The 13,673-nt window shown below is 33.8% G+C and overlaps 1 protein-coding gene across 1 annotated transcript; it reads left to right on the forward strand.

Annotated features, from left to right (window-relative positions):
* Positions 1-8,911: 8,911 nt before the first annotated feature.
* Positions 8,912-12,186, forward strand: LOC112527601 (endoglucanase 1-like). Its single transcript, XM_025138329.1, has 7 exons — positions 8,912-9,115; positions 9,202-9,411; positions 9,620-9,820; positions 10,427-10,519; positions 10,599-10,760; positions 11,278-11,389; positions 11,510-12,186. The coding sequence occupies exons 1-7, from the start codon at positions 8,921-8,923 to the stop codon at positions 11,992-11,994; spliced, it is 1,458 nt and encodes a 485-aa protein (XP_024994097.1). The 5' UTR covers positions 8,912-8,920; the 3' UTR covers positions 11,995-12,186.
* Positions 12,187-13,673: the final 1,487 nt, after the last annotated feature.

A 13,673-nucleotide genomic window follows, 5' to 3' on the forward strand; every position in this document is an offset into this window, starting at 1 on the left:
AATTACTATAAATATAATATTTATGAACAATTAATATTTATTTATAATTAATATTAATCAGGGTTATAATTGGAGAAAACATAAATGGTATGTGATGTGATAGTATTCGCTCCTAATTTGACCATTCATATATACACACAAATGAAGTCATTACTATTATTTACTAAATGCATACCCGATAGGTTTTTCATACCCGAAGGAAATTTCTTTGCCCTAAACCTATCGGGAAGCAGAGGGAGTGGGAACGAGGCATAACAAGGAGCACAGTCAACGTCGGTTAACAAGGAGCATAAGGAAATTTCTTTGCCCTAAACCTATTGGGTGCAGTTCTGGTCCATTGTCTCGCCTTTTCCATCCCTATCAACGTCGAAGAGGTTGACCAATTGATTATTTTTCTCTCCTGTGTTGTTGTCTTGGTGTATAATCGATTGTTATTCAGTTTCATCCCTTTAATTTTTTTAGTTTTTCCTACACAATTAACATATGCTGGAACATTTATTTTTTCTCACGAGTTCTTTTAGTGAGTAGTCTGATGAGCTTCTACATATTTTCATATGATATGAGAACCAAAGTTTAACACTCTAAAGACTCGACATTGATCTAAGATAATTGGTTAGTCTAGCCGCCGTTGAACCATTTTTTCTCATTATATGCTGGAAACTCTATTTTTCCATGCAAGGACTTTTTCGGAGATCCTTGCCGTTGTTTCATTCCATCCATTTATCGAATTTTCAATACGGGTGTTGTTTCATCATAAGTTACTCCTCGATGGTTCCCATTGTCATCATTCATACTTGCCATTTTTAATTTTGTTTCAATGAATAAGAAATGTGAAAATACGAAAATACCTTAGACTTAACAGATGGTATGTTTGTTAACAGCTTAATAAGACTCTCAGCTTATTAGGTAAGCTACGCATGACATTTTGGTAGTGGCTTAATGATATAGAAAGTTTCTTATTTAATAAGCTTCTAAGAATGAGCTTTATACAAAAAGTCAAGTTTTTTCCAAACATGTTGCTCACAATTAAAAAATACGCTCCTTCTATCCATGACAAAACCCTTCCAAACAAAACCTTCTAATTTATACAGACAGATTAATCTACACATTAAACTTTATTCATACAATAATTAATGAAAAACTAACCAAACAACCCCAAACTCTTTAATAGAGTTAGTCAGAGACTTTGTCTACTTCTTAATAGTTTCATTACGAGACAATATTTGAATCGTTAAGAGGCGAGTTTTGTTTTGGCAAAAAAAAATCTACCTCTTAATGATTCTAAAAGTCCCTAAATGATTTTGTATCTTGGACCTTCCTTAACCATTTAACGCCCTAATTTCATTCTAAAAAGTTACCAAATTTTGCACTATATTATAAGATTATGACCACTTAATCATTTTACACCAAGTTATTTAGCAACTGACAACAACCCTAAGAGTGAAGAAAGTAGCAAACGAATTCCATACTAGAGGGATGAAAAACGTAATTTTTAAAAATAACTTTAGACAAACCAAAAGGACTAAAATCATATTTTACTCTAAAAATTATTTCTGCTAACAAGTCCCACCTGCAACATTCGAAAAGTTGCCGCGACCAACAACCATCAATCTCCGGTCGTCACCATCACGGAGGTGGCTTCGAGTTCGAAGAAGAAGATTCTGTTGATTGGCATGGAAAGTTGGGAACAACATTTCTGAAGGTGAACTACGATCCAATTGAAAATAATCATGCGAATATGTAGCAATCGAGCAAGGTTATAGACACTTCTCCTCTCCGTAAGTCGGAATTTCTTACCGGAGAAGCCATAGGGGAAATCCTAAAGCTCCGGATTATCCCGAACTTATGGTGACTGTGATGCTCAAAAACCCGTGTGAAGCACTGTGATGCTCAAAAACTTTGTGCAGACTTAGGAGACAACACTCACAAGGTATACAAATGTTAATCAACCATAGTAAATCTATACAATTAAATAACCTATGTGATAAGTGTTAATTTATTAACTTTATTACATCATTTTCTTAATAATTTTCATTTGTTTTATTTGCCCATTAGTGTCTTAATTAAGTCTTTTTATGTCATCTTTATATATATATATATTAGTAGTATTATATCATATCTAATGTTAATTATCTGTTTATGCAGATTTTTGATGATTTTTGGGCCAAGTCCTGCAGCAGTCTTGTAGGAGCATGATTGGCAGAATTCTATAGCACCAAGCAGTGGGCTGCATTGTTTGCCTGGGCCAAAATTTTTGGGCTGCTCTCTTGGAGCAGCTGATTCTAAGGTCGTGGGTCTGGTCAAAGCCTGATTGGAAGACTTCTTTTGTCCTATTAGCTAACTTTCTTTTGCAAGTTCCAAAACTTTTTTTTAAAAATAGGAGCTTAAGGCTTAGTTTTTGTACACACAACCTTTTGGTTAAAAATTACTCTCTCTAATATTTTGTTTAAACTTTTGGTTTTCTTGTTTCCAACCAAGAACCGAAGATATTGAAGTGAATTTGCGATAATATTCTCAAGTGTTAATTCAAGTGCTCATGTTTAATCTTCATTTCATTTATGTTCTTACTCTTGATTTATAAAAGCTTTCTGACTTTCGTTACAAGTTGAAATTAATCTATTTCTGTTTATTTACATTGGATTTCATCCTTTGTGGCTCACGATTAATTTCCGTAGACTAAAGAATCTGTTTTCAAGTACTTGCACATAATTCTTCACTTTTAGTAACGAAACTCGTCTTGCAAGTTTTGTAACTTAGAGTGCAAGTTTCTCACAATCTTCCTTCTTATAAACTTTCACTTGTCTTGTAAGTTTCATAACTTAGAGTGCAAGTTTCTTTAGCTTTCTTTCTTACAAGATTTTTCATTGTCTTAGAAGCTTTATAGCTTAGAGTGCAAGTTTCTTTAGTTTTTTTTTTTCACTAGTATTTTCTTTTACTTTATGTCTTCTCTTAGAATAATTTTTAGTATTTACTTTTTAGTAATTTAATTGTAGTCTTTTACTTTCCAGTACTTTACTTTTCAGTCTTTTAATTTATACACTTTACTTTACTGTAATTTACTTTTCTGCATTTTAATTTCCAGCAATTTAATTTCAGTCATTTATATTTATGTAATTTAATTTTCAATACTTTAAATTCCAGTATTTTAATTTCTCGTAATTTAATTTCTGCAATTTACTTTTCCGCATTAGTTATTTATTTTTCAGTCTTTACATTTTTCGTGAGAAGAAACCGAGCAATGATGAGCTAAACGCCTTAGCTTGGGGTGTAAGAGAAAATTAAGACCAAAGCCGATGTGAAAGTACAGAGGTGTCTTATTAGCATTATAGTCTAACTATTTGTTTCAGGTGATTAAAATTTCATTGAAAATTTCATTAAAATTAATTGACAACTGATTTTGTGTATGAAAATGCATTAACTTTCAGAGTTAAGATAGATAATAAAACCTGAGGTAATAGGAGTAGGCTATAAATAGCTTTAGTATCCGACAAGTACTATACTTATACGGTGTAGGATGGTAACATTGTGTTGTGCTAGGATTGACGACGTCTAACATAAATGATATTGTATCGATAGTACGTTGACTGGTGTGTACTCTTGGGAGGCCGTTTAACCCGATAGTTGATAATGTGACAATTATATAAAATCATTTTGTGATTTTATATAATTGTGACAGGAATGTTATGTCACTTTTTTGTTGAATCATCTGTTTAGTGTCTTAAACAACCTTAGCACTATGTGCTTCTTTGTACGACTGATATTTTCTTAATTGCTAATCAAACATCCAAATATTAGAAAATCAACCCTCATTTCGTCATCTGAAATTAGTTTTTATAGACTGGACTTTTGAAGAACTTTGCAAAACTTTTGTTGTGGGAACGATATCTGTTATTTTACCATTATTACTTGTTACAAGACGACAGTAGTTTAAGGTGTATACTTGCGCCGAGTTCTATTTTTGTGTTGAATTCTAAGGTTGCATAAACCGACAAACACTATGCTTATCAACAGTGCATATTTTTAGTTAAATGAGTCTAAAACCTACTTAATTTCGATCCATGGCACATCTATATGATTCTTTTGTTCAAACTTGTTGCATCAACTTTTGCTGATTTTTCATGTTTTTTCTTCTTTTTCAAGTTGATTACTGATGTGAACTTTGTCCATTTCTCATGTGATAATTTCATTTATTTATTCATCTATCCCCAATGATCATGTTCTCATCTCCTGTGATTTTCACTTTTTTACTCATATCAATGTTATGGTAAGTTCCTGAGATGAAGTAATTCCTCAGAGTTTGCAATGGAACCTAGGACAAAACTGAATGGTGAAATATAAAAAAGAGAGACATTTGATGATGATATCACCAATTTGATGTTGAAGTTGAAGAAAAATTGCCAATTGTGAAAAAGCCTGATGTGTTTGATGTGAAGTGAAAGCAAGCCATGAGGTTAAAGAGAGTTGTAAACGGTGAGCATGCTCTTCCCTGCTCTTATTTTAAGTTTATGGTTTTGGACTATTGCAATAAATTAGATCCCTAGCATAATAAGATCTTGCTATAGCCTTATAGAAGGCAATACATTAGATCCTAGCATAAGACCTTGTTACAAGGTAGTAAATACTGGATCATGTTAATATAAATCATATTGAATATAAGTGGGATTTCAACCAATCTAAGGGGCTATTTGGTTGGTTTTCCATTAATCTAGTATTGATAAAGTTGTTTGTATAGATTAAACTCTCTGTAGAGATTAGGAAAGGTTTTTTCATAGATGGAAGGAGCGTCTTTTTTATTAGGAGGTGCAGGTTTGGAAAAACTTGGCATTCTACATAAAACTCCACCACCCCCCAAAAAAAAGCTTACTGAATAAGCCACTCCCTATATCATTAAGTAACTACCAAATAGTCATGTATAGCTGACTGAATAAGTTGTGAGTTTCATTAAGCTCCTAACCAAATACCCTAATTTGGCAAATCATGTCTGTGCCAAGAGCAACCCCATTCCCAGTGAACCTAGTATTAACACAATTCTTCAGAATCATTAACGTGCACTCCAAATTCTTGTGCTCATGTTAGAAGTGAGTACAAGGTACTGTTCGATTATAAAGTCCATTCCAAACGCAACACATCTAAGACAATTTTAGTGGGTTAGGAGGTTTGATAATTTTATGCAGACCCCCTTCAGATTCTGCAAGACACAGTGAATGGACGAATTTCGTGATTCACTCCAAATATTCAATAACTTGATTTATTTTAAAGAAGGGTCAAATTCCCCAATTTGTGGGAAAATGAAATGATTGAATAATTGAAAAAAAATGAAAAGGATATAGGATTTTTATCTAAAAAGAAATTTTAGATCAAGAATTTCAAACAGTTCATTTTGTTATAAACTAGGATTGGATAGAATTGGATTGTGTACAGAACACTTTCCTTAAGTAATATTTCGACCCTATAATGAATAATGGCTTTGGGTTTTTACGAAATTTACTCGAGGATAATCCAAGTTCGTACGCTGGTGTTTAGGTAGAAAATTGAGTCTCTATTCTTTTGTTCATATGTATGAATGAGACTTAAAATACCTTTTAAAGGTATGCACTCAATTGCGATTTCCAATGGTTATTTGATAGTTGCAGGAGGTTACAAAACAGTTAGGAGCATTTACCATCACTAAGTGAACACTCACTGATCAAGATAATGAGAACGCCGCTGATTAGTGTCACTGAAGCTAGCCAGCAGCTTCAGTGTCACCTCCTAATGCATACCGTTTAGGTTTTAGGGGCGATGCCCCTTAATCATGCCCTTGCAAGGGGTGCCGCCCCTTGAGTGTTAACCAGTGGCGGAACACCATAGGGGATTTTCCGAGCCATGGTCATCTTGTCTTTTGATTCAAATACCATATATGAACTTTTCAAGACGCATTTGACTGATGATTCAATTGGTTATCACCTTCTGGCCATGTCCTTGAGGTCACTATTTCAATTCCTTTATGTGGCATTTAATTATTTTCTATCATTTTTCCTTTTCATCCGGTACATATTAAATTATTAATATCAATTATATATAAAAAATAGTTCTCAAATAATATAAAAAAATAATGTTTAAGTTGGTAGATCATGTTATATTACTAATCTAACGGGTTTTTCTATTGCTTCATAATAATCCAAAAACATGACAAATTTGAATTACTATTTTTCGGTTAACAGTTTGAAGGTTTTGAGTTCTAATCTTGCATCAACCAATCTTTTATCTAAAATTTAATAGTAGATCATAGCAAAAAAAAAAAAAAAAACAAAAAAACAAAAAAACAAAAAACAAATGACATGCATATCATTTGGATCTCTAAATTTTTGTAATATTGTGTTTCGACCCCCCGGACTACAAAAGTCGTGTTCCGCCTTGGTCTTGACCCCCACCATACGGCATTCTTCGGTCATCTTGGGTTAAAGTTTGCTTATACAAGCATACACTCTGCAAGTTGTAACTCGTATTACAGCTTAACCAGAATCCCTTTAGTCTTTTGTAAATTCCAATTACACCTTATGGCAGATGATTACGTGGGTGTTTGGTACTACAAATTGGCTTATTAAAAACATATATTTATAAATTTTATTTCTTTACAACAAATTGACTTTTATAAAATATTATTTCTCTCTCCTATAAATTTTATTTCAAGGATTTTCATTGGTAGGAAAAATAAAAAATAATTTTTTTCATAGGTAATCATTTTGAAAAAAGTTCTTTAAATCTAAAAAATTTCGGTCACTGTCTCTTACTTTTCCATTTTTTTGAAGGTTCAGGGGAATCTGTTGAAACTAAAACTTCTATTTTAGAAAATCTATTGAAGATATAAGAATCCGTAGATATACGTGAGATGGATGTAGAACCGTGACATTTGGGAAGGAAGTGTGTGTGTGTGTGTCTAGCGGATGGGGAGATTTCTAAAATGTGTCCATACAAAGGGAGAGATAGGACAAGGATTGGTGATATATGATTGGTGACTCGTGACTCAGTTGCATAACAACCCGTGACATGTAGTAGCTTAAGACAAATGGGTCAACTCGCCTTATTTTCAAATTTAATTCCTACAATTACGCCTTTCAAACAATTCCTTCTTCCAACGTAAATCATGCTCTTAAATTCACTTGCACCACATGGAACACTCTATTATTTACTTTCATATGTATAATCAAAATTATTCATTATAATTAATATATATATATCACAGTATACAATGTAAATACAAGCAATTGAAGATTCTATCTACATCTACATGTCAAATGAATGATTATTAGGGTATTTTCAATTTTTCATTCCTTTGCAGTTTTCCTAATCCTATGATGTATACATGTATATTGATTGTTTTGCTAATATAAAACTTTAATTATAATAATGAATCTTTTATAAATACTTAAAATCATAATAAATGAACCTTCATTATTTTCATAAATATCTTAATTGAATGGTGTAGATTATTTATAAAACATCTTAATAGATTAGAACGAATGAAATGTACAAATTATATTTCTTGAAATGGATTTAGAAATTATATTTTTAATAAACTCTTAAATGGGAGACAGGGATTATAACATCCCATGTAGAGAAAACTCCAATCAACCCGACCCAATATATACATCCAAAAATAGAAGAATACAAACCCAATTTGAGAAGAGTAGAAGAATATGGTTAAATTGTAAGTTGATAGGAATGGAGGGGCACATCACATGGAATATGGGTTTTAGAGGTTCTCCATATTCAGGGGCATATCTTTTGCCCCCCACACCTTCACAAGCCAAAAACAAAGACTTGCAGCTTCACTAAAATTGGGATTTCCTGCACTAATTGGAGTAAATCATGGGCTATCATTTCAATTCCATAACTTGAGGTACAAATGGTCAAACTCTTTATAACTTTATTTTATTTAGAATAACCAAAAAAATCTAGGTCTCTTCGGCGTACTCTTGTTTCATTTTCTCGATGGGGGTCTGATTACAATATCTTCGTATTGTTTCTTCATTCTATTTGATTCTCTTGCCCATTATCTAGATCCCAAAATCATGTCCTCGTTACAACAAAAAAAAACCTTAATCGGACCAAACGTATCCAATATGTCACGCCTGATTTAACGTTTGCAAAATATTTTGGGGAAAATTTTGTCAAAAAAAGTTTGGAAGAAGTTGAAAAGTAGGGAGGAGTTGGGGCAAAAAGTTAAAGGAATTTAGAGAATAAAATAGAAAGATACAAAAACAAAAATTGGGGGTCTTTTAAGGAGCTTTTTTTACAAGCTTATGTTGCCAAAAAGTTGTTTAATATTGGTAATATATATATATATATATATATATATATATATATATTTCACCTTGTCTCATTGGATAAGGATCGAACATGTCTGTTTCACTTTGTTTTTTTTTAATTCATATCTATTACATATAAAAATCATATCAAACATTGAATAGTGAACCATGTTATGTTTTGTCTTATCTGGTGTATCAAGCACACCTTTAAAGATCTTCCTAATACAGAAGAAGAAGAAGAAGTAGAACATACAAAACAAAAAATGACTTATCTCGTTTAGACGAAAACATTAAACATTTAAGTTGGATTTATAAAAGGCAACAACAACAGGTATTTTAAAATAAGGAAAAGTTCGGAAAAACCAAATAGAGTTTCCGTATCCCATCTTGCTTAAATACGAATATTACATTAAGACGTGAATTAAGGTTAAATTTAAGGAAAAAAATGGATTGCGACGTGAATCAATAATTCTAAATTAGTCGCACTTTTTTCTTAAATTGGATTCCTTCTTTTTTGTTCGTTTTTTCGCAGTTAATCCCGTGATTTCTTTCACTTAACGACCACCCAACACAAGTAACTCCTATAAATCACCCCACACCTTCCTCCTTCACATTCAACCACACCATTAATGGCTCCACTTCTCCTCGTCCTTCTTGCCCTCACCTTTTCATCTTCCGCCTCTGCTTTCACTTCCCACCATTACTCCGACGCCCTCACCAAATCCATCATCTTCTTCGACGGTCAAAGATCCGGCAACTTACCCTCGAACCAACGTCTCAAATGGAGGGCTGATTCCGCCGTTAACGACGGTTCTTCCACCAATGTACCTTCACTGTTCCATTCTATTCAATTTTCAACACTGTTTGTGGTTGGTTCATTAATTTCCCTTTTTCTGGTTACTTTTTCCAGGTGGACTTGGTCGGAGGTTATTATGACGCCGGTGATAACGTCAAGTTCGGGTTGCCAATGGCGTTTACTACTACCATGCTTGCATGGAGTATCATTGAATTTGGTGATTCAATGGAATCCGAACTCGGGAATGCCAAAACAGCCCTTCGTTGGAGCTCCGATTATCTTCTGAAAGCAGCCACAGCCACCCCTGGCACCTTATATGTCCAGGTGGGTCCACCATTTTCTTGCATGCATGATATTCTACTTTGTAACCTTTTGTCTAATAATGCTTTAGAGAACGCTGAAAGACCTTTCCTGCTATGAAAAATAAGGTGGGAAGACTACGGGTTAGGATTAGTTGGGGTGTGTGCAAGTTGTCGTTATTAAAAAGGAGGTTTCTTGTATATGCTAACATTTTATAACCAAATTTGAACAGGTAGGGGAACCGCATTCAGATCACAGTTGCTGGGAGAGGCCGGAAGATATGGACACGCCACGGAATGTGTACAAGGTATCGCCACAAAATCCTGGATCGGATGTGGCTGCAGAGACGGCTGCTGCGCTTGCTGCGGCATCAATCGTCTTTCAAGATTCCGATCCTTCTTATTCGCGTAAATTACTACAAACAGCCAAGAATGTATGCCTTTTATCTTATTTGACTTTCTCTCTTTGTCGTACTTGGTTTTCACGGTTGTTACAACGGCTTTACTCTTTCGGATAGAGGTCAAAATACATCTTTAACATTAGAACAAAATAAAATTGGAGAAGCGTAGATTGTCTTAGTGTCCTAATAAAATAATTTATATAGCTTAGGTTTATAGGACCAAATTATAAAGCGTCATACTTAAAAGCGTTACAATATATTTATATAATGTTTTTAACAAGTTTTTAAAGATATTTTTAAAATAAAATGTCATATTAGCTATTTTATTGGATACTTTTGAAAAATGTTTAATAAACTCATCTTTTTATAATACATTTAAAAACTTGTTAAAATGTCTAAAGTATAAACCTATTGTAACACTTTTAAATATGACGCTTTTTGGTTTTCTCCTATAAAGTTAAGTTCTATTAAGTAATTTTTTATGACGCTTCTACATTTTAGGCGTTCTATAAAATCAATTTTGGTTGTAGCGCACCCTCCCCAAACCTCACCTCCGAGTAGGATATACTGTGTTTGTTTGATTTAGACGTAAGAATCCACTCATCGGGTTAACGAGCTAGTCGTGTTATGATGTGTCAGGTGTTTGATTTTGCTGACAAGTACAGAGGCTCGTACAGCGACTCTCTCGGATCTGTTGTCTGTCCGTTTTACTGCTCGTATTCCGGATACAATGTAAGATAAATATTAAACAACTACTGATCCATAACTTGTTTCATCGAATCACTGTTTCTGATGTTTGAAATTGATTCAGGATGAGCTGTTGTGGGGAGCCGCATGGATCCATAGAGCTTCTGAGGATGCTTCTTATTTGTCTTACATTCAATCAAATGGTCACACCCTGGGTTCAGACGATGATGATTTTTCCTTCAGTTGGGATGACAAAAGAGCTGGTACTAAAGTTCTTTTGGCCAAGGTAACAAACCCAATTGAACAAACCCTGTAAATGAGGTAGAATCTGGGGTAGGATGTACACAAGCCTTACCTCTACCCAGAGGATAGATGGTGTTTCTGTGAAAACCATCGACTTGCATAGCGAACTAGTCACACAAGTAGATACCTAGTAAACAAGAAAAGTAGGAAAAACCAAGGGCTTGTTTGTTGGTTTTTCATTAAGCTCTATATGGATACAACTGTCTTTGCGGATTTAATCTGTCTTTAGTTTGAGAGGATTTTTCAGTAGGTGTTTTTTAATTGGTAGGGACAGTTTTGGAAAAAAACTTGACTTTTTGCATAAAACTCCCATTAAAAGTTTATTGAATAAGCTGTTTTGTATTTCATTAACCTACTACCAAATAGTTGAGCAAATAAACCGTGGATTCCATTAAGCTTATGTAGCTGCTAACGAACAGACCCTAAGACCAGCTACCCCCTTCCCTCGTTAACTTCATTCTCTAACTCATGAATGTGTTTGTTTCATTGGCAATGCTCAGGGCTTTCTCGAGAAACAACTGGATCAGTTTCAGCTGTATAAACAACACTCCGATAACTATATTTGCTCAATCATTCCAGGATCACCAAATTCCCAGGCCCGATATACCCCAGGTATTAGAAACCAACTAGAACAATACACTTTCACCCCTCCACAACAAGATTAAGAAACTATTTGGTTGTTTTCGATTAAGTCATGTATGAATTAAGCTGTATGTATGGATTGTACTACAGGAGGGCTGCTGTACAAACAAGGTGAGAGCAATCTCCAGTACGTAACAACCTCCTCCTTCCTCTTGCTAACATACGCCAAGTATCTTAACTCCTACGGTGGACATGCTTCTTGTGGGGGCGTGACGTTCACAGCTGAAACGCTTATAGTACAAGCAAAAAAGCAGATTGACTACATTCTCGGTGATAATCCGATGAAAATGTCATATATGGTCGGGTTTGGTGACAAATATCCAACACAGATCCACCACAGAGGATCATCTGTACCATCTGTTCGTGTTCATCCTGATCACATATCCTGCGATGCTGGCCATCAGTACTTCAATGCGAAATCACCAAACCCGAACATACTTATTGGAGCAATCGTGGGAGGTCCAGATAGTAACGATAACTATGCAGATGATCGGAGTAATTATAGCCAATCAGAGCCGGCTACTTATATCAATGCGCCATTCGTGGGGGCTGCAGCCTTCTTCTCGGGCCGTTAAATCGGTTTTCGGGTGTTAATCAATGGATGTTTGAGGATTGAGAGATGCCAATAATGGCATATATATGATCCCATATCCTTTGGTTCTTCATTTCTTCAAATGAATTTAGTTGTTGGTTGCAGCATTTTCTAAAGTTAATGTATCTTTTGGTTTTACAAGATCTGAATAGAAATTAATGTCATCTTTTTGTTTCAACATTATTCACTTATGAATATTTAATGCCCTGCTTATTTAGTTATTTAGCATCTTAATTATTTAACCTCAACTAACACATGCTAATTCCTAGTAATCAAGTTAATGGATGTAAAATGATTTAAAAGGAAAAATAATTCAAGAGATTTTGTGAAATACAAGGGGTATAAAATGTATAATTGACAAAAAGTGAAAAAATAGTTGAAGGGTTTTTCTGAAATACAAGGGGTATAGAAAGTAAAATCGACCGAAAGCGAAAAATAAGCTCGTACAGCTTATTGAAACACTATCTAAAATAGATTTTTGAAAAATTTGGTTTAGGTCATCTGCAACAAGTTTGTTATATTTTGGGGATTTCTCCATTCGTTTTATTTTTCTTTATTTTAGATAAGATTTTTAGTATAGTTGTTGTAGCAAACTTTTTCCAAATTTCTAAAACAAGATGACTGTTGGAGATGCTTATTACTTACCAAATGGAGTTCTTTTTCTTTAGTAAGCTAAAAAATTAAGGGCATATTTGCTAGCAACTTAATGAGTTCAATGAGATTAACAACTTATTCTGTGAGATATACCTAACGATTTGATAGTAGTAAATAATATAGAAAAATGATTTATTCAGTAAGCTTCTGGAAAAAGCATTATGTTGAAAACCGAGTTTTTTTTTGTCAAACATGCTCTTTTCAATTAAAAACACACTCCTATCTATGAAAAACCCTCTCAAACAAAAAAATATATTCTAATTCATACATATAGATTAATCTAAATAGACAACTTTATCCATATAGACTTTAATAGAAAAACCATTCAAACATACCCTAGTTAACTTACATGTACCAACTAATTCTTAACCGATCATGATTTGTGAATGGCCTAAAGTCAGAATCATCTAGGTGAACCTGCAGGACTACAAAGACTTTAAACATCGTCTCGATTCAAACATAAAAGAGATGAGATTTTCAAAACAGCTCCTTGAACGATGTGGACCGTCATACGCCATAACCAAGAGGTTTTTCTATTGCAAATTTGTTGCTTCCATCTTACATTCTACAGAAATCCCATCTCAAGAATTCACTTTGACGACTCTTTTCTTATCAAGATTTCTTCCAAAATCTTATCTTTTTCACTTACTTCAAATCATCATCTACCCCAACCCCAGCCCCATGTTCATCCCTTCATCATTTCTTCTGACCATCAAGATTCATGTTGGACCATCATTAAAAAAATTCAAAACATTTAAAAGAAATAAAGAACATTGCTTGCAATAAACGCAAGAAAATACCAAAACCAACACAAGTCGTTGATCCAAAATTACATGAGATGATGAATGCATATGGGTTCCTTAAAATGTAACCAAAATTAGATAGTACTACAAACCATGTAAAATGTACATCTCCCAATGCACATAAAGGGAAATTTATAAAAATAACCGGTTTACACAACCCTTTGCCACAAAATAACCACATTTTAGAGGTTTTGCCAAAATAACC

This window comes from Cynara cardunculus (genome assembly GCF_001531365.2).
Source record: "Cynara cardunculus var. scolymus isolate 2C chromosome LG 15, CcrdV1, whole genome shotgun sequence".
In the NCBI taxonomy this organism is placed as follows: Eukaryota; Viridiplantae; Streptophyta; class Magnoliopsida; order Asterales; family Asteraceae; genus Cynara; species Cynara cardunculus.

What these genes read in the sequence shown, in the direction of transcription:
- LOC112527601 (XM_025138329.1), top strand. Translation starts at nt 8,921, where the DNA reads ATGGCTCCACTTCTCCTCGTCCTTCTTGCCCTCACCTTTTCATCTTCC. An exon ending in ACGACGGTTCTTCCACCAAT is followed by an intron (nt 9,116 to 9,201) that starts GTACCTTCACTG and finishes TACTTTTTCCAG; the next exon opens with GTGGACTTGGTCGGAGGTTA. An exon ending in CTAAAGTTCTTTTGGCCAAG is followed by an intron (nt 10,761 to 11,277) that starts GTAACAAACCCA and finishes GGCAATGCTCAG; the next exon opens with GGCTTTCTCGAGAAACAACT.